The sequence below is a fragment of the Colobus angolensis genome, unplaced genomic scaffold (assembly GCF_000951035.1).
Source record: "Colobus angolensis palliatus isolate OR3802 unplaced genomic scaffold, Cang.pa_1.0 Scaffold143, whole genome shotgun sequence".
Classification (NCBI taxonomy): domain Eukaryota; kingdom Metazoa; phylum Chordata; class Mammalia; order Primates; family Cercopithecidae; genus Colobus; species Colobus angolensis.
Window position 1 is genome coordinate 3076893 of NW_012114522.1, and position 20909 is coordinate 3097801.

The 20909-nt window shown below is 41.3% G+C and overlaps 1 protein-coding gene across 1 annotated transcript in view; it reads right to left on the reverse strand.

Annotated features, from left to right (window-relative positions):
* Nucleotides 1-20909, reverse strand: part of KIAA0232 (KIAA0232 ortholog) — a 110031-nt gene that overhangs the window by 19101 nt on the left and 70021 nt on the right. The window contains exons 4-6 of the mRNA XM_011935403.1: nucleotides 7579-7645; nucleotides 6302-6383; nucleotides 619-3901 (exon numbers count right to left, since the gene is read on the reverse strand). Of these exons, the coding sequence (XP_011790793.1) occupies nucleotides 619-3901; nucleotides 6302-6383; nucleotides 7579-7645 (3432 nt within the window). The remainder of the gene's footprint in view (nucleotides 1-618; nucleotides 3902-6301; nucleotides 6384-7578; nucleotides 7646-20909) is intronic.

A 20909-nucleotide genomic window follows, 5' to 3' on the forward strand; every position in this document is an offset into this window, starting at 1 on the left:
CTTGTATGTTAGGTTTTTGCTTTAAGCATAATACATGTTTTTTTTTTTTTTTTTTTGAGACAGAGTCTCACCGTCTCACCCTGTCACCCAGGCCGGAGTGCAGAATGCAATCTCAGCTCACTGCAACCTTTGCCTCTCGGGTTCAAGCAATTCTCCTGCCTCAGCCTCCCAAGTAGCTGGCATTACAGGTGTCCACCACCACGCCTGGGTAATTTTTGTATTTTTAGTAGAGATGGGGTCTCACCATGTTGGCCAAGGTGGTCTTGAACTCCTGACCTCAAATGATCCACCCGCCTTGGCCTCCCAAAGTGCTGGAATTACAGGCGTGCGCCACTGCACCCGGCCAATAACATATATCTTAAGACAACACATAGGAATCTTACATCCTGTGATTTTTAAAAGCTTTTTCTCTCCAGAAAAACTCTACTGTCTAGTTCAAATTTATAAATATCAAATCCATTTTAAGTCCTTACATGTAAAATTAGAACAATTTAAGTTTTAAGACATTTATGCTAACTTCCCAATAATTTAACCCTATCTTTCATTGCCTGACATGTCTGTTCTTCGGTTAAACTCTGATCAAATCCTTTTGTCAAATACCAATACACAGACACATACCTCTTCCAGCTGTCCCGAAGAAACTGGATTATCTTCATAAGCAGGAAACTGACAACCTGCTTTGCAACCACAAAAATTATTAATTTCTTCCTCGCATTGTGCCATAATTTTACAATTTGCTTCTGAGCTTTCTAAATGTATTTCCAGGGATTCATTCATGCTACATTCCAAACACTGATTTTGCTTTCCTACTGACAGAATCCCAGTTGATTCCTCCTGGGAATCCAGTGATGTCTGAGCACTCTTTTCCATCCCAGATTTTTTTAACCTGGGAAGGAATTTTCCAGACTCAAGCTCTGATTTTCCATAGTAATGGCCTTCTTTCTCTGCATCTTCTTCCAGAGGTTTGAGATCTGCCTGCGGATCTTCAAATATATCAACTTGAGAAGGAATGGGAATATTTGCTTCATCTTTCTCAGATTCAAATTCTGACTCGCTTCCTCCTCCTGGGGACAGTTCGGATGCAGAAATTGGGCGAAAGTGAGTCCTAGGAGAGATCCGAATAGCCCTGTATTGTGTTCTGTCAACACCACATATCCTGGGGTGCAACACTTCACTGTCTGAATCAGAACAGAGGATTGATTTCGGTTTAAAACTGGGGCTGAAAGATGCAATCCCTTCAGGTTCAAATGAGCATTCTACATGAAGAACTTGTGAAAATGGATTGCTTAAGTCAAAGGAAGAAAATGAGTATTCAAGTCCAGGATCTTCGACTTGAAAGTTGCCACAAGCTCCTAGTAAGTCTTCATGGAAGATAAAAGAAAATCCCTTATTTAACCCATTTTCCCCACTCTTCGGCTGATCATTCTGTTCAAATGACACGAAGGGTTTCCATAACTGCCTGTGCCCAGGAGCAAAACTGTTTCCCGGGGTCATAAAGACGTCTGTACCAGCTATCGTCACCACATCAGAAGCTGCACACTGTAACAGACTTCCTTTTGTGTGACTAGGTGGTACGACCGCCCATTCCCCATCACTATTAAAGGTTTTGAGTTCTCCATAAACTCCTCCAAGAATGAATGTGTTCTCTTTATCTTGGGCTACATCCCAGGGTTTAGAGGGTGTTGTATAATCACCACCATCCACGTTGGATAGCTCACTAGAAGCAAATGCTCTTTTCTCCAGGCTCTCTTTCTGTCCCTCCCACAGATGGTACTCTGACCTCCGCACAGCCTTGTCAGGCTCCTGAAGGGCCTCCAGTTCAGCTTCAGCATCTAGACAGCAGCAGTAGTTATTTACATCTGCCGAGAACAACTCGGCATCAGTTCTTTCTATTTCTACTGTAGCCATAGAATTTGTGTCTGCCATCTTTGTCCAAATGTCTTTAATAACCCCTGAGCTGTAGCCATCTCCATGTGGACTTTCATTACATACTTGTGTAGTTTCAAAATTTTTGTTTTCTGTTTTTTGTTCTAGCTGAATACCACAGACGGATTCTAGTTTAGATGTTTTTTTGAAAACTAATGCAGGAATCTCACCTAAAGTTCTACTGTTTTGCTGGCAAGTTTCATCTTGCAAAAAATCGAGAAGTTCTTCATCTACATAATTTGACGAGACTCTAGGAACTACATAATTAATATCTTCGGCATTAAACTGTGTGGATTCTTCAAACTGAATATTTAATGTTTCATTGTCTGAACGTGTTTCTTCTGAATGGGACCATGGACTACAAGTTCTTGTTGAAAGATTAGAACAGTGTTCATTTTCTTCAAAGGCACTATTTTTGGTCCATATTAGCAATCTAGACTGTGTTTTCCCAAGCATATTAGCACTAGAATCTGTATTTTCATTTCCCAAGTTGAGTGTTTCAAAAGAAAATGGTAAAACAGAATTACTGCATTGCACTTCAAACACTGAAAAACAAGAGTTTATGCCAGATCCTTCATTAATATCTGAAAAGAGCTCTTGATTGCCAGCAAGCAGGTGTGAATTGAGCACTGTGCTGTCTAAGATGGGAGAGAGTCTAACTGGAGAGTCTCCTCCAAAACTCTCCCCATCCGCATCACCAGAGCTGGATGAACAGCACTCCCAAAACTGAGCCAGATTGCCAAGGTCCTGCAGGAATAAGCCCTCAGCACCCACGGAGCTGGTAGAATCTGTCCATATTGCACGTTCCCCTTGCAACTCCATACCATCTAACACTATGCAACATTCTGCCTCAAAATCTGTGTTCTCTTTGCTTTTTTGTCGAATCATATTCAAAATCCGACTTTCTCCTTGCATTGTTTCTGAGGCACCAGGATCCAACATGGATTGATCAATATCCACTTCATAGAAGTGCGTTAATTCTGATAGATGAATATCATCCAGGTATTTATTGTCCTCTGGTAGAGAACATAATGAGGTCCCAGTGAGGTCAATATCCTCATTTATAACTGCAGGCATTTCTACAAAATGACCATCAATGAAAGTACCTGCTGCGAGGTATGTTTTATGAAGATTATTGTTGCTGATACAAAGACCATGCACTGATTCAGACAATTCTTCCACTGCCTCTGACGTCAGATCACTTGTGTCTTGTCTGTTTCGGTATGTGGTCTCTAGTTTACTTTTTCTGCTCAGAGGAACAAAATATTCAGCAATTGGCTCGGTGTACCACAAGGGCTCCTCTTTATACTCTGTGTCGTTTCTATTCTCCATGTACAGGTCTTTTCCTTCAGTGCTTCCAGGATCTTTTCTCCCTATTTCTTTTAAAGGTCTCTTACCCCGCTTGCACAGCTGTTTGACAGAACCACTGCTGCTACTGCTACTACTTCCAGTATGAATATTTCTTTCAGCCTTTTCACCATGCTTCAAAGAAAGCCTGCTTTGCCCATTCCGCCCTTTTTTGTTTCGAATCTCTCGTGCCTTGTGTCTTACTTTAACATACTTCATGGATGCTTTTAATTCTCCCTGATTCCCACTGGAACTTGAGCCTGCTTCACTGGAGCCAGAAGACCATGAGCGAGGGCGAATCTTTCCTTCAGGTTTATGTCGGATTTGCTTTTTGTACAAAGCAGGCTTTTCTTCAATGGTGCCATTACTAGATTTGTTTTCCTTCTCGTTTTTACTTTTGCTCTGGGTTTTCTCATGCAAAGTGGTGGGCACTTCACTGCTTCTTTCCTTGGTGACTTCACTTTCACTGTTGCAGTCCTTAGGAGAGGAAGTATCTGTGCTAGCTGGTGGGGCTGTGGATGATGAAGAAGAGCTAGAGTAAGAACAGACTTTAGACTTGTTCCACACTGTCATGATTTCTTGCAGGCAAACTGGTTTCTCAGAAAGTGGTGGAAATGCTTCATAGTACCTAAAAAACAGAGTGAAGAGTTCAAAATATGAGTATACAGATCTTTTAGTTACAGCAAAACAACACTACCAACCAAAATAATGGAATATTTCATTTTAGCAGTGTCAACATTCACATCATCCAAGAATCATTAACTTTACAATAATTTATAATACAGTAAAATATGCTTAAGATTAGTCCCATGCATCAAGCACCATTTTGCTCAGCACTGTGATATGCACTGTTAAGAATACTGAGAAAATATGTAAGATGACAGTTTTTATCTTCAAAGTTTGCATTTGAATTAAGAAGTCCAAAAGGACAAATAATAGAAGAAAGAATGCAGTCTCTTCAGTAAACAATATCTGAATTTGAATCTCAGCTAAGTCACTATTGCTTGCGACTTTAAGCTCATTATTTACTGCTTTGGACTATTTCCTCAACTGCAAAATGGTGATTCTATGACTTACCTCATGAAGTTACTGTGAGCATTGAAAATACATGCAGTGGAAAAGCTCGGTAGCAAATCAGTCAAGAGTATGAGCTCTAAAGCCACATTCTCTGAGGTCAAATCCTGGCTCTGCCTACTTTACTAGCTGTGTGACCTTCGGCATGTTACTTAACCTCTCCATAGCTCAGTTTCCTCACCTACAAAATAGAGCTAGTAATATTTACCTCTCAGAGTCCTGAGGAGTAAAGGAATTAATATGCAAAATGAGTCAGAAAAGCAGCTTCTTAACCGCTAGCATACTGCCTGGCATTGAAGCAGGCCCTCAGAAATGGTAGGAATGACCACATTCAAGTATTCAGAAAGAGGATATTGGTGAGGTCTAAAACAATTAAAGTGGGCCACAACTAAGCCTTGGAATTCCAGATTTATTCCGCAAGTTTAGTGAGTACTACCTGTGAGGCCTGAGAACCTGTGTGAGGACACGAAGACACACGTTATGCTCACAGAATGGAGAACTCATTAGAGCAGCGATCACTAGAAATGCAGGGTACAAAAAGCCAGGGAGGCTGTTTTCAGGGGGCTTGAAAATGAAAAAGTGTTTTTGATTTGCTAGGAAACTGGAAGCCACTGAAGATTTCAGAGCAGAACAAACTGCGAAAGGAAGAATTTAATGTCACATTGGCTACTGAGGCAATGCTCAAGGTCACACATGAAGTGGTAAAAGGCCATGTTTTCAAAGGGCCTGAACTTGATTCTCTTTCTCAGTCTACATCAAGAGTTGACCAACAGAAATGTATTTTGAGCTTCACAGGTAATTTTAAATATTCTAGCAGGCACATTAAAAACATAAGAAACAGGTGAAATTCACTCCAGTAATATATTTCATTCAACTAAACTCCTGATATTATCATTTCAACATGTAATCAGTATTTTAAAATGTTTACTACTTTACATTCTTTTTTATATACAGTCTTTGAAATCCAATGAGAATTGTCCACTGACAGCACATCATGGTTTGAACCAGCCCCATTTCAAGTGCTCAGTAGTCACACATGGCTTGCAGCTACTGTGCTGGACAATACAGGTCTATACAAACCAAGGAAATGCCATTTTTTCTTAGGTGTCAGAGGTTCAGAAGATTAAAATAAAATGTATAATAGGGAAGTCTGTTTATAATGCAGATTATTTTAAGACTAATTATTTACAAAGAAAAAAAGAAAAGTATCTTTAGGAAGCAGGTTTGGCAGGTCAAGGATTTGCCTATGTTCCCTTTGCAGTAAACAGTGGGAACTCAGTGTTCTTGCTTGTGAACATGGACAATCACTTCTTTTCTTTCTTTCTTTTTTCTTTTCTTTTTTTCTTTTTCTTTTTTTATAAGACAGAGTCTCGCTCTGTCGCCCAGGCTGGAGTGCAATAGCACAATCTCAGCTCACTGCAACCTCTGCCTCCGGGGTTCCAGCAATTCTCCTGCCTCAGTCTCCCGAGTAGCTGGGATTACAGGTGTGTACCACCATGCCTGACTAATTTTTGAGACAGGGTTTCACCATGTTGACCAGGCTGGTCTTGAACTCCTGACCTCAGGCGATCCACCTGCTTTGGCTTCCCAAAGTGTTAGGATTACTGGCGTGAGCCACTGTGTCTGGCTGATAATCGTAAATTCTTACAGCTGTTTCAAAGGGCTGTTGTGAATATTAAAGGTAATAGTACATACACAGACTTAGCAAATAATAACCTTCTTTGTTTCACTCATTTGTTCCACAGATATTTATTGAATATGCACACTAAGGATAGAACCATCTTATTTCACCTTTGAATTCTCAGTGTCAAGCACATAAGCGCTTGATAAATGTGTCTTAAATTATAAATAATGAAACTAAACAAGATGACAAACAGAAAATGGAAACCATGTAGCAGTTATTCATTTGATTTTAACAAATGCACACTTTATTACTGAATACAATCTTACATACATTTCCACTTGATCCTTTGCTGGAGGGGATAATTCTGCCTCTGGAGAGGGAGACCCCTCTAACTTTTTGTGAATCTTCTCTTCTGTTATGAAACAAAAATTCAGAAAGATTTGTCTTATATCTAGTTAATAAATGCCCATGTATTTCAAAGTTTCTCAACTAATTTTAACAAGAAATAGAGGCTTTGGTGTTTAAAAGGCAAAGTCGAGACCAATCTGTCTGTTTAATAAAAATCTATTTTTTCAGTGTGCCAGAGGGAATTCTCCGGTTAACCACATTAGCATTAGGCCAAGAGGTGAGAGCTGTTCATCCTGTCACTGATACAGTGCTCTAGAGGCACTTAATTAAGAGCCTGAAGTCCCCTGTGTACTTATTAATTAGACCAGAAGGACAGAACATCTGTTTAGATTCCAAAAATATTTTTTTACAAAATTCTACACTCATAGACTTTACATTGACTCATCTTGACTAAAACTAATCTGTAAAGAATATTCTTTCTTACAATTTGCTCTATTACTTAACATGTAGGTGAGCAAGGGCTATTTCAACTAAAATAGGAAAAAGGGCTATACCTTTAGTTTAGCCTAGGATACTGTCTTAGGTTACAAATAAACTGTGCCCTTAAGAGGCAGGCTCAAAGCTTGGTGGGCAGCAAAATGACCATGAAGAGGGTAAGGAAACAAGGATCTTTACCCTTAATATGAAAGTCTCACTCTTAGAGATTGCAGAAAAGTTAGAAAAAGTATGAGGAGGGTTCATATATTGAAATGACTAAATAAACTTGCCAAGTCTGTGTTTCCAAAAAAGTTGAGTCAAAACAGAAGTCCCTTCCAAACCTGAAGTAATTCATGTCTTAACATCTTAATTTAATGTCTTAATTTAGCAGTCTTAACATCAACAGGCAGATATTAACAGAGGGGCAAAGATGGCGAAAGGAAAGAGACAATATTGTTCCTGATCTCTGAGCTTCAACTTGAAGCCAACAACAACAACAAAAAACCCAAAAAACAGAAAACATGAAGTGTTTCCTATCTCTGAGGGCACCTGTGGACTAAGTCCCTCCCTTGGTTGCAGGACTCTCTATGAGTGACTGCTGGAACTGACACAGAAGCCACTAACAGAGCTGCAGATGGAGCATGAGGCTGGCCTAGTGACACACACTGGACACAAAGACTTTGTTCTGGTTTTCTTTTCTGATCAGTTCTAAGATTTTCCCCAATCCAGATTCCTCAGGAATGTAATCCTGGCATGTGTGTGCACAGTGCTTTTGACCTCACCTTGCTTACTCTGAAGGTCTTTCAGTCTGGAGCAGAGCTCCTCCACTAAAGTCTCGATACCAGAGCTCTGCATGACAACAAAAAGACACATTAGGTTACAGCCAGGTATGTACAAATCAGGTATTTGTATACTTTTGTTTTAATACATAGGTTTCACAAATCATCCATGTTCCAAAATAAATACATTACCAATATTTACGTGAATACTACAGTTTAAAAATTACAGGTTTGTAGATACAAATTAGTATACACGCTTATTACTAATAAAGCATACTAAATGAAACTTAGTGATAAAACGTGAACATGTTCATGTACCTCCCAGAATAGCTTCTGCTTTTTCAAAGGTGTGTCATCTTGTTCATGGGGCAGATTTAAGGGCCTAAATGTCCATCATATGACCAAAAGTCAGTCACCATCAAAAAGAGTATTCAATATTTATGTGAGCAAGGTCTTATACCAGAGTTAAAACGAAGGAAAGTCACAAAACCTCATCTTAGTTCTCTAGGAGCTCACACTCTGAAAAAAAAAGCCGATTTTTTCTTTTTCTGTTTTAAAGAAACATGAACACTCATGATTACAACAACAACAACAGAGGTCCAGAAAACGAAGCCAATATTGCAAGTGTGAAAGCTTTGTCTCCTTTTCAGCATCTGGATCAGATTAGCGACTTCTATACAAAGCTTGGGAGTTTAAAATTTAAGGAGAGTACATAGAAGAGTCTGGATTTGGGAGGGTAAAAATAAGAGTCAACCTTTAAGGAAAAATGAATGTTGAAAACAGGCACAAGCAAATAACCTTTCACTATGTAGACTTTAACTTTTAAGAGTCCCAATTTCTCACAGGAAGAAAAAAAATTTTTTTACAGTGGACAAAAAAAGTGAACTTATTTCTCAAAAACTTTAGATTTACTCAGTGAGCAAAGTCCTATTTAAACTGGAATCAAGTCTTTATTGGTGGGCATAACCCAAACAGATGCGCGTGATGGAGAGTTCTGCTAAGCCAGTGCCCTCGCTAGGCCTTGACGGGCTAAAAATAGAACTTTACCGCATTCACTTAACTCAAAATGACTCAGCACAAATATTACAGATATCCTACATAAGAAATCCCACAGTTGCACAGTTTGAGTAGCAAGAAACAGATTACAATGAAAACAGTTAATTGTAAACATCTAGAGCTACATTCTGTCCACGTCATACCACAGTTTTTAATAGGAAGATAGAAAAATAGGCCAGACAAGAGTTGCCCTTTCCTTTAGAAACACTCTTAAAAACCATGGCAGATATTAGTCATAAACACTATTCAACCACAAACAGTTGCACCAGAAAGCATCTGCTTACCATAATGCTCAAGGTGTGACAAGGACGGCAGTTATATTCCATTTCCTTCGGATCGTGAAAGCAACACCAGTGTCAGCTGACACACTGCATACTGTTCTGTACAGCAAGCCTATGTCACTAGGTTTTTAAACCTAGGGCTAGTCTCCAACGCAGAACACCGCACCTCTAGGGATCGCTTATTAAATGTTTTCCAATACTCTAAAATGGGGTCCCATTTAATCAGAATGGTCATTACAACCTGGTTACTGCATATTTTTTCATGCTTTGTCTTAGAATTACATATATACACATATATTCATTAATACCTGAGTAAATATATATACTATCTATATGAGTGATATATATATATTTGCTGTCATATATAAACTATATATTTTTTTTGCTCTCATGTTTAAACAGCAAAATAAACTAAGAGCTTACTCCTTACTCTCTGTGTAAAAGCAAGCTCTACCAACCAGGTTTTTTTGTTCTTTTGACTACCTGTAGCATCTTATATTTTTTTTAAAAGTTGGCTGGGCACAGTGGCTCACACCTGTAATCCCAGGCTCACACCTATAATCCCAGCACTTTGGGAGGCCACGGTGGGTGGATCACTTGAGGTCAGGAGTTCAAGACTAGCCTGGTGAACACGGTGAACATGGTGAAACCCTGTCTCTACTAAAAATACAAAAAATTAGCTGGGCGTGGTGGTGGGCACTTGTAATCCCAGTTTCTTCGGTGGCTGAGGCAGGAGAACTGCTTAAACCCAGGAGGCGGAGGTTGCAGTGAGCCGAGATCACGCCATTGCACTCTAGCCTGGGCGACAGAGCGAGACTCCATCTCAAATAAATAAATATATAATAAATACATCAATAAAAAATAAAAAATCATGAGAACCCCAGGTCACCATCACAGCAAGCTGGGAAGCATAGAGGCACAGCAGAAGCTGTCATCGCCCTTTGTTGTCTCCTGGCAGGTGTTCCAAAGTGTTAATTTACAGCTTTAATGAGAAATTTTTATTCACTTTCCCAATTATATAAACCATTAGAAAATATTAATAATCAAATTTCAGTAGTATAGCATATCCATAAGGCCATTCAAGAATATTTTGAGAGCCTATAGTATCTTAAAAAACAAAGAAAGATTAAGTTATATATTAATAACAACTCTAAGACAGCACAAACTGTAGGTGAACAAAATGCTACCACTCCACCACTGAACTCATGAATTGCTTTTCCTAACTGTAAAATGGATAATAATCACCCACCTTCCAGCATCCAACGCATGTAAAACACTCTGCAAACTGTAAGAGCACTCTAAAATCCAAATTACACTACTCCAAACCTGCAAAGTGGCGAGCCACACGCAGACACTGGCAAGCTTCAGGGCACGCTCAGTGAGCAACCTTCCGAACCTTCCACTCGCTTACCATAAACTGGCTCATTCACACCGCCAGTGAACACATGCTTAGGAGGACCCCTGTCCTCCTGCAATTGACATGATAACCACTCTAATTTCTCTGAGAAGAAGATTTCTCTGAGAAGAGGACTCAGTGGAATGTATTTGGGTTTGGGGTTTGGAGTCACGCTGGCCTGGGTCTGAATTCTTGCCCTGCTATATTCACCGGGCAGCAAAGGACACGTGTGCCACTTCCTCTCTCTAGACCCAAGAACGCCAGCACTTCTCTCCGAAGATTCAGTAGAAAAAGCTAACATCACACATGTCAGGCACCCAGAGCCCCTGTCATCTTAGTCACTTAAGTGTTGGTATCATTTCTAGATTTTGTACGTTTTTAATTTTCTACAATCTTGTTTTTTGATTCATCACTTCAAAAATGCCTTTAATTTTTGCTATGATTTGATTTGGAGGCTGGAGGAGTAAAAAGATAATTAACCTAATGTATACCACCCAAACCCCTCTGGATTGTCCCTGGACTTCATGGGCTGCTCCTTCTCTCTCTGACCAACACACTAGGTTCTTGCCACTGCTGTGCTCTCTGCTCCTGGCTGGGGGGTGGGGTTGAAGGGTTACATGATGATGGAGACTGAGCCTCGGTCAAACACAGCAACTGGTGTCCTATTACTTCATGAGGGTCTTATTTGTTCCCTGACAAATTCCTATCACTTCTCATCCCTACAACATTTCCAGTATTCCTCCATCTTCTAAATACTTCCCATCCTTCTCAACTTGGACCTTAGCTAGTAAGTGTAAAGTAAAAGAAAGGCAATTTGATTTATTCTGCCTCACCTCTCCTCTTCATATTCAAAAGGTTTCTGTGCCATATTACTCACCTTACAGGTTTATCTTTTATGGAGGGTTCATTTAGACTGGATATTCCCTAAATGCCAGACAGGTGCTGCCATAGTGTGATTACTAACCTACATGATACTCAGTGTTAATTGCCTGTTCCATCTGCACATGGTTCAATGGAGTCAGAGAGATCTGGTTCTAAATTTCACCCTAGGGTCAACCACATGACCCTACATAAATCACTTACCTATCAAAGCCTCAGTTTCTACATCTGGAAAAGGGTGCTAGTATTATGGACACATTTCCTAATAGCTGGTTACTGAATTTCCTGTACTGGTCCCCTAATTTCTTTTGTCTGCTGTTCACCATTTCTTCATCTTTTTGTTCTACTTTCTGGAAGATTTCCAGAGCTGTCTTCCAAACCGTCTATTGAGTTTTTCATTTCTATTATCACGGTTATAATTTTTAAAAGATCATCTCGTCCCTCAAATGTTTCTTCTTTACAGTAACCACTTCCTCGTTAAGAAATCTTCCACACTTCTATCTTTGGAATATAAACCTATTTGTCAGTCAGGTACCAGAAAGGGAAGGGGGAATCACTCAGTCCCCAATTTTCATTACAGTGTCTCATGCTTTCCCTCAGGGGTGCCTGGTATCCCAAAGTCCAAAACCTGTCTACTCAATTTCTCCAGAAAGTAACTGTCAGAGGAAAGGCTGTTACTGGAGTGCCCCCAATGAACTGCACCTCCCAGCACTTGCCTCTAGGTTGGGCCCCTCCCACGGTGACTAGGTTTCACAATAAGATGTTGCCGAGTGTGACAGATGCCCTCCTGGAATGCTACCTACCTTCTGAGTGTTCTCCATCTGCCATGTGGGGAGAGGTCACAGCTCCCAGCCATGCTTGCTGAAGCACCAGTCACATGAGGAGAGCAATCCTGGATGTTTCAGCTCCACCTGCCCTCACAGACCCCAAGCAAGAACAGCAGAAGAACCTCCCAGCTGAGCCGTAGCTAACTCACAGAATTGTGAGTAAATAAAATAGTTGTTTCAAGCCACTAAGTTTTGCGGTACTTAGTTATGCAGCAATAACTGAAGCATAGGCTTTCAAACACTCCTGTCCTCAGCCCAACCCTGCACATGGGGCTTTTGCAGTTTTTCAGATCTTAGTCTTCAGTTTAAAGGGGAGTTGAAGATTAGTGGTAGGCAACCCAACTAGATACTGATAGAATGACTACTGGTGATCACAGTAATCATTTTACTGGAAAGTAAAGGATCAATTCCATACTTTAATGACTAGAAGTTTTAAAAACCCTTTTAAAATTTAGAACTAAGTTAATGTTAAGCAAATAAACAAAAGAGCACCAAGCGAGAAGACTGAGAATATGTACCAGGGTTCACAAACTCACGCCTTCAATAGCCAGAGAAGTAATACAAAGTTAAAAAAAACTCCCCCAAATAAACAGCTGTTTCTGCCAAGGCCCATGTATGAGAGCTGAGATTCCCATCCTTGATCACCGAACGGTCTACAGAAATCGGCCTGCCTCCAGCTCCCTGCACATTTGCTCTCTAGAAAACGACGCAGAGTAGGAGAGACGTATCCAACGGACAAGCATCTTCAAACATGATCTAGGGCGCAGATTGTGTACTCTTTAGAATGCTGAAAAACATCTGCAACAAAAACTAGAGGACAGTAAACTGTCACAATGATTAAATAACGTGATCAGTCGAAGCTTAGAAAAAGGTAGCCCTGCTCTTTAGCAGGGTGATGTAACATAAAGGGAACATGATCTAGACTCATGAGACCTGCTGTGCTGTGTGAAGCTGGACAAGTTATTTAACTTCTCTGAGCCTCCATTTCATCATTTTACAAAAAGAGGAAAATACTTCAGCTTGACTTAAGTCCTTCAAGTTCCCCAGTTCATTATAGCATCTTACCGATTTAGGCAAACCTCTCCCCGTTTTTTGTTTTTGTTTTTTTTAAATTTTTGAGATAGGATCTTGCTCTGCCACCCAGGCTGGAGTGCAGTGGTGCGATCACAGCTCACCACATCCTTGACCTAAAAGACTCATCTCCCACCTTCTCAGCCTCCCAAGTAGCTGGAACTCAGGCGTGTGCCACTACACCTGGCTTCCTTTTTCTTTCTTTCTTTTCTTTTTGCAGAGACGTGATTTCTGCAAAACCCCATCTCAAACTGGTTTCAAACTGCCAGGCTCAAGCGATCCACCCGCCTCAGCCTCCCAAAGTGCTGGGATTATAGGCATGAGCCATCGCGCCCAGGCAAACCCTATTTTTTATTATATGCAAAAAAAGTCCTGTTTCTGACTTTCATATGGAGATGGCAGTTTCTTTTCCCTTTAGATATCTAACAAGTAAACTTCCTGAAGGACATTTGGCTATAGAAGCTCAGAAAGCTATGAGTTGAATATCTGGATATTATTTGTTTCACCTCATGGTTCAGTTAAGAATAGTCAGAATTTAGACCAGTTATTTTTAATCTAGGAAGCATGAGCTCTTAAGGAGGCCACTAGTGGGCACGTAACAAAGTAATTCATACAAGAAAAGTTTAAGTATAACATTCTGGTTAGGTCCATAGCTTTCATCACATACTCCAGTCTATAAGGGTGTAACAGTTAAAAAAAGCCACTGACTTCAATCTAGTAATCTGATGCCTAAGTATACACGCAAGAAAAAGTACTGTACACACACACAAGGATAAGTGTATAACAATGTTCCTTTCGGCAGGGCGCGGTGGCTCACACCTGTAATCCCAGCACTTTGGGAGGCCGAGGTGGGTGGATCACAAGGTCAAGAGATTGAGACCATCCTGGCCAACATGGTGAAACCCCGTCTCTACTAAGAATACAAAAATTAGCTGGGCGTGGTGTTGTGTGCCTGTAGTCCCATCTACTCGGGAGGCTGAGGCAGACAATCGCTTGAACCTGGGAAGCGGAGGCTGTGGTGAGCTGAGATCACGCCACTGCACTCCAGCCTGGCACAGAGCGAGATTCCATCTAAAAAACAAAAAACAAGAATGCTCCTTTCTACATTCTTCATAATAGCCCCAAATGAGAAGCAATTAAAAGGCCCATTACCGGGAGAATAAACAGTGTCACATAGTTCACAATGGACAACTATTTAGGAATGAAGACATTATAAGATCATGTTATCAATATAGATAAAATTTTAAAACTTTTAACTAAAAGAAGTTACAAAACCATATAGAGTATGGTATAATTTATAGAAAGTTTAAGTACATGCAAAATCATGCTATAAGTATTTGTGTACATCTTCCAACAATATTTAGTAAACATACGAAAACAAGCATGGGAAAGACAAACACCAAGCTGGGTATAGTGGTAACCTGAGAGGGATGAGGAGGAAAGTCATGAGGAAAGGGCACACGGGTCTCCAGCTGTGCTCCCAACACCTGGCTTCTTCAACTTCAATGGACACACAGGGATTCACTGGGCCATCATTTGGCCCTTTCTGCTCCTCAAACTCTCAATCTGTTTTCATACCCCAGCCCTTAACCCCACACATGTCTATTTTATAGTGCCTCCCTCTCAAATTTTTACAGCAGCCCCTTCCACTTCTGTATCTGTTCTCATATTCTCACTTTTCAACATCTGAAAGATCAGAAAATTTCCTCTAAAAAAATCCCAATTTTCTACCTTTTCTAAAAAGAGATCAGAAGAATTGGGCTAGATAAACAAGAAGAATATGGTCTATTTCATGCCTGGTCCTCATAAACCACTCTACCCCACCAACCCTAGACATGCATATTCAGTTTATTCCGCTGCCTGTTCAAAAATCTCCTAGGAGGCATCTCATAGGTTAATCCTTATTCATACCACAAAGAATTCCTTCCCTAGGTTCCTTTTCCTTAGTAAATGAAAATTACTTTTTTTTTGGAGACCGAGTCTCGCTCTGTCACCTGGGCTGGAGTGCAGTGGCACGATCTTGGCTCCACCTCCCAGTTCACGCGATTCTCCCACCTCAGCCTCCTAAGTAGCTGGGACTACAGGCATGCACCAACACACCCGGATAATTTTTTGTTTGTTTGTTTGAGATGGAGTCTTGCTCTGTCGCCCAGGCTGCAGTGCAGTGGTGTGATCTCGGCTCAAGGCAACCTCCACCTCCTGGGTTCAAGTGATTCTCCTGTCTCAGCCTCCCAGGTAGCTGGGATTATGGGCGGGCGCCACCATGTCCGGCTAATTTTTGTATTTTTAGTAGAGACGGGGTTTTGCCATGTTGGCCAGGCTGATCTCGAACTCCTGACCTCAAGTGATCTGCCTGCCTCCCAAAGTGCTGGGATTACAGGCATGAGCCACTGTGCCCGGCTGGGAATGACATTCTTGCAGTTGCTCAGATCAAAACCCTTGGCTGTCTTTCTTGTCTCCTCCTCCTATCTCTACCCCACATCCAATCCTGTCAGTTCCATCTTCAAAAACAGATGCAGAATCCTCCAGCCATCTGCCTTCTGGAGCCCTGCAACTGCATCTTCACTGGGGGCTCGCAATCTGCCCTCTGTCCCTCCAGCACAGCTCACTCACCCTGTTTAGTTAGTCTCAGTGCAGCAACCAGTATGCTCTCTGATCAGTATCTGATTGGCAATTAAGTCAGGTTGCACTACTCCTCTCCAAACCCTAACACTTCACAGCTGCTCAGGGGAAAAGCCCAAGTCCCTAGTATGGCCTGTGAGTTTCCTTAAATGCTCCAGCTCCACTGCCATCTATACACCCAAAGAGATAGGACTTAGGCTTCCTCAGGCAGGACTGGCTATGATCACACAACTGTGAGCGTTCACAGCTTTAGTAATCGCTGGCTTCTTCTGAGGGGTTCTGGTCTGTAGAGAGCACAGCATCACTTCTTGCAATGTACATAATGCATTCAGATAGGCACCTCACATATTGTAAGCTCTCAATAAATGTTATCATTGTATGATGCTCTTAGTATTACCCAGAAAAGGTTGGGCTCAACAGTCCATGTGTCAAGACACAGTATATAGTCATCCCTATACTGAGTTGGTTCCAAGACCCCCTGAGGATACCAAAATCTGGAGATGTTCAAGTTCCTTATATAAAATGGCATAATATTTGCATATAACCTACACACATCCTCCTATATATTTTAAATTATTTCTAAATGGCATGTAATACCTAATACAATGTAAATGCTATGGGTGTAGTTGTTATACTGCATTTTTTAGGGAATGACAGGAAAAAAATCTATACATGTTCAGCACAGACACAATCATCCATTTTTTCCCAAATATCTTTGATCAACTGTTGGTTACCTCCACAGATGTAGAACTCACGGGTATGAAGGGCCAACTGTATACGGTCAAAATTAACCTTGAAGGAAAACACTGCCATGACATACTTTTCATGGTTTTTTGTACATATAACCCTGTACAGCATATAAATAATGCATATACAAAATACTAAGGTATACTCTATACTTTTACTGGCAAAAAGAATTTTACTGGTAGACTTAACTCAATGTGAGAATATAAACAAGTGAATGTTAGGACTCCACCCTACTTAGTAGGGTGTAAGTCCTCTCTAAGGCTCTTTAAATAACAATGGGGCTGGTCAGCTCCCCAGGGTAAGCTGCAGTGCTGCTACTTTCAAAACTAACAACCCCAGATGAATGGTATTATGAAAGAGTTATTGCATTTTAACTTTATTCACTCCCCAAACAGGGCCTCATTAAGTTTTTAATCTTCTAACCACCCTCAAAGTGGGAGATAAAGTACTAGTTCTGATTCAGTTTTAAGTGGCTCAATAAAACAAATATAAGTAGTTATTTTTTTAAAGGGGGAAACAAAGAGAGGTTTGCATACATTTAACAAATATCAGGTATATGCCAGGTCCACTGATAGCAGGAATGAAACAGACAGCTTAGGATAATAATCACCTAAAAAATATGCATCTAGGGGAGGGCTGAATTGCCTATGACTGATTCATAACACCATTCCTCTTTACAGACCCCATAACTAACTGCAATCAAAGCATGTGCAAAATATTTTAACGAAAACGAACACCCAGAGACATGCATGTTATTTGCATATGTAAATGAAAGGGAATTAGCCAAGGCAGTTTTCAGTGGGACCTAACAACCAATAAAAGCCCATCAAAGGTCATGATTCCCTGGAGAAATAAATCTTCACCAACTGCTCAGTCAACCTTTACACGGGGACAGCCACATTTTAACTGATGTATAAAATTACATTCTGATGCAACTGAATTGCCCTCTGTTTTGGCAATGTCTCTCATAAAATAATGAGCTGAGCAGGCCAAGAGAAGTGCTATAATGTGGGGTACAACTTGTTACAAGGATAAAGTGGAGGCACAGTGTAGTATCACAAGCATGTAAGTGGAGCCAGAGAAGTAAGCCACTCTCCTTAAACCATGACACCAGTGAATAGTCTGATAACTATGGATGCTTTTATAGAAACAGTTCACATTGTAACTATAATAGTCACATACACATATAATAGTCACATACACACAATGAGAAAATAATTCACCTCACATGTAATGCATAATATCACCACTACTTCCTACCTACATTTATATCTAATATAATAATATAACCTACATCATTGTCTTTTATTTGGCATTAACATTTTAATCTACTAGATTATAAACTTGAATTGTTAGTGGTTTTTGATTGTGACCAATTGGTAGTGACTGTCTAAAGAGCTGTACTGAAAAGCACTTTTAAGAGGGCATGTGGGGCCGGGTGCGGTGGCTCAAGCCTGTAATCCCAGCATTTTGGAAGGCCGAGACGGGCGGACCATGAGGTCAGGAGATCGAGACCATCCTGGCTAACACGGTGAAATCCCATCTCTACTAAAAAATACAAAAAACTAGCCGGGCGAGGTGGCGGGCGCCTGTAGTCCCAGCTACTCGGAGGCTGAGGCAGGAGAATGGCGTGAACCTGGGAGGCGGAGCTTGCAGTGAGCTGAGATCCGGCCACTGCACTCCAGCCCGGGCGACAGAGCAAGATTCCGTCTCAAAAAAAAAAAAAAAAAGAGGGCATTTAGACTGGATGGGAAAGCACAGCACACACAACACCACAAACACGACCATCCTCAGGAAATTAGCATACTTAATATGCAAACACTCATGACAAAAACATAAAATAAAATTTTGCATTATAATTTTTGATGGAGGTCCTCTTTGCTCCTTTCTTTCCATTGAAGCCAATAGACAGATTATAAAAAGAAACCCAGGGGACATACAGATGGCCTACCATTCTTAAACTACCACACATTGATTCTTTCTATTGCAATAGGCAATAATTAAAGAGGGTTCTTTTCATTGGCTCTCCAAGAGGCGAGTGAGCTGGTTTAAGGCAGTGGTGCCCAATCTTTTTGGCACCAGGGACTGGTTTCGTCGAAGACAATTATTCCACAGACCCAGCAGGTAGGCTTGGGGTTCGGGATGAAACTTCCACCTCAGGCATTAGATTCTCATAAGGAGCGTTCACCCTAGATCCCTCACATGCTCAGTCCACAATAGGGTTCGTGCTTCTATGAGAATCTAATGCCACCGCTGCGGATCTCACAAGAGGTGGAGCTCAGGCAGTAAAGCTTGCTAAAGCTTGCTCGCTGTTCACCTTCTGCTGTGCAGCCCAGCTCCTAACAGGCTATGGACCTGGACCTGTCCATGGGCCGGGGGATGGGGACACCTGGTTTAAAGGGTCTATAGATTGATGCACAAACAACAGCACACGGCTCTGGAGCAGGGACTGGGACTTGAAGACTCTCCTCATTCATTCCATAAGTAATCACTGAGCATCTGGTCATGCCTGGCACATTTACTTCCTCAGCTAATTTTAATTTGGTAAGATTTTAAAAAATCATTGTTAGGAAAAAGGAATCCGACTTTTTTTTTTTTTTTTTAATAAAATGAGAAGGAACGAGCAAGGAAGTACAAATATGCTTTATTGGGGTTGAAAATAAAAATCCTGCCTATGACAGCCAGGCAAAGGAAAGCATTTTCCCAAAGCAATAACCTAAAGAATCACAGATCTCTGTAAGCCACAACTATTCCCTTGCACTGTTTCTACCTCATACTAAGTTCTTCACCTCACACAACATACTCGGCTAGTATGAATTACACGCAAATTCAACAAGCTACAGGAGAAGGGTCTTGCATTACTCATACAAGGCTTTTATACTCTTCATCTTTTCACAGCTGATTTCAGCTGCCCTTGTCATTTCCTCAGCTTAACCGTGAGTCAAAGGCTAGGCTCATTTCTCAGCAACTTTAGTCCAAAGAAGAAATAAGATCCTTTCTCAGTTTGAAACTGCACTACCCATATTTTCTTTCCGACTACAACTCAGCAGTTTCTTTGGATTTTACTCAAATAATTGACCTGAATTAACTTCTCATTTGTTAAAAAAAAAAAAAAAAATCTGCGTTCTGAATTCCTTTAAAAGCTCTAAATTACTTTATCAATCTACAAATTATCAATTTACTCCCCTTCAGTGTCATAAAGAAAACGCCATTTTGGCCAGGCATGGTGGCTCAGGCCCGTAATCCCTGCAGTTTGGGAGGCCGAGGTGGGAGGATGTCTTGAGCCCAGGAGTTCAAGATCAGCCTGGGCAACACAGGGAGACCCTGTCCCTATATTTTTGTTGTTGTTGTTGAGACAGAGTCTCGCTCTGTCGCCCAGGCTGGAGCGCAGTGGCCGGATCTCAGCTCACCGCAAGCTCCGCCTCCCAGGTTCACACCATTCTCCTGCCTCAGCCTCCCGAGTAGCTGGGACTACATGCGCCCACCACCTTGCCTGGCTAGTTTTTTGTATTTTTTTTTTAGTAGAGACGGGGTGTCATCATGTTAGCCAGGATGGTCTTGATCTCCTGACCTCGTGATCTGCCTGTCTCGGCCTCCCAAAGTGCTGGGATTACAGGCTTGAGCCACCGTGCCCGGCCTATTTTTTTAAATTAAAAGAAAAAAACACAAAAAACCCACTATTTTAACCACAAAGTTTTCTCTGCAGAGTTTTCTCTGGGCACGTCACTCACAGTCCCTGCTGAAGTGATGAACCTCCAGGCAGCCCTGCCCCCTCACCAGGGCTTATCAAATCAGGCTGGCTCAAGCCTGATCAAGCCCAGGCTCAATCACCTGGCTCAAGCCCAGCCAATCAGATTCTCTCTCTAGATGAATGGTGTTGGACAGTAGAGTTCCATGGTCACGCTGGGCTGGAAGCTGGAATGGCCATTCTTCACTACGTGCTAAAGCAGAGAAAACCAGAGTTTGGACAGAGAGGGAATGACCCCGACTCAGGTACAGAAGGAAATGAGAGATCGCAGGTTGGTTGTTACTGAAAGTGACTTTGTCTATCACATAATTCCCAGTTCAGCCCTCTCTTGAGGCTGCTATACTTCTAGCACTTGGCTCCAGTAAGACATCCTTGTATCCTTTACATATATTTCTATTTTTCCTTAAACCAGGTTAATTATGTTCCTAATTGTTGTAATGAAATGGTGCCTAAGATAGCTGTATGTATAAGTGGTAACTTCCAAACTCCTATTCCATGCTGTATGAAGCAGCAACTTTAAGAAATTAAGAAGCTGGCCAGGCGCGGTGGCTCACGCCTGTAATCCCAGCACTTCGGGAGGCGGAAGCAGGTGGATCACCTGAGGTCAGGAGTTCGAGACCAGCCTAGCCAACATGGTAAAACCCCGTCTCTACCAAAAATACCAAAATTAGCTGGGCATGGTAGTGTATGCCTGTAATCCCAGGTAC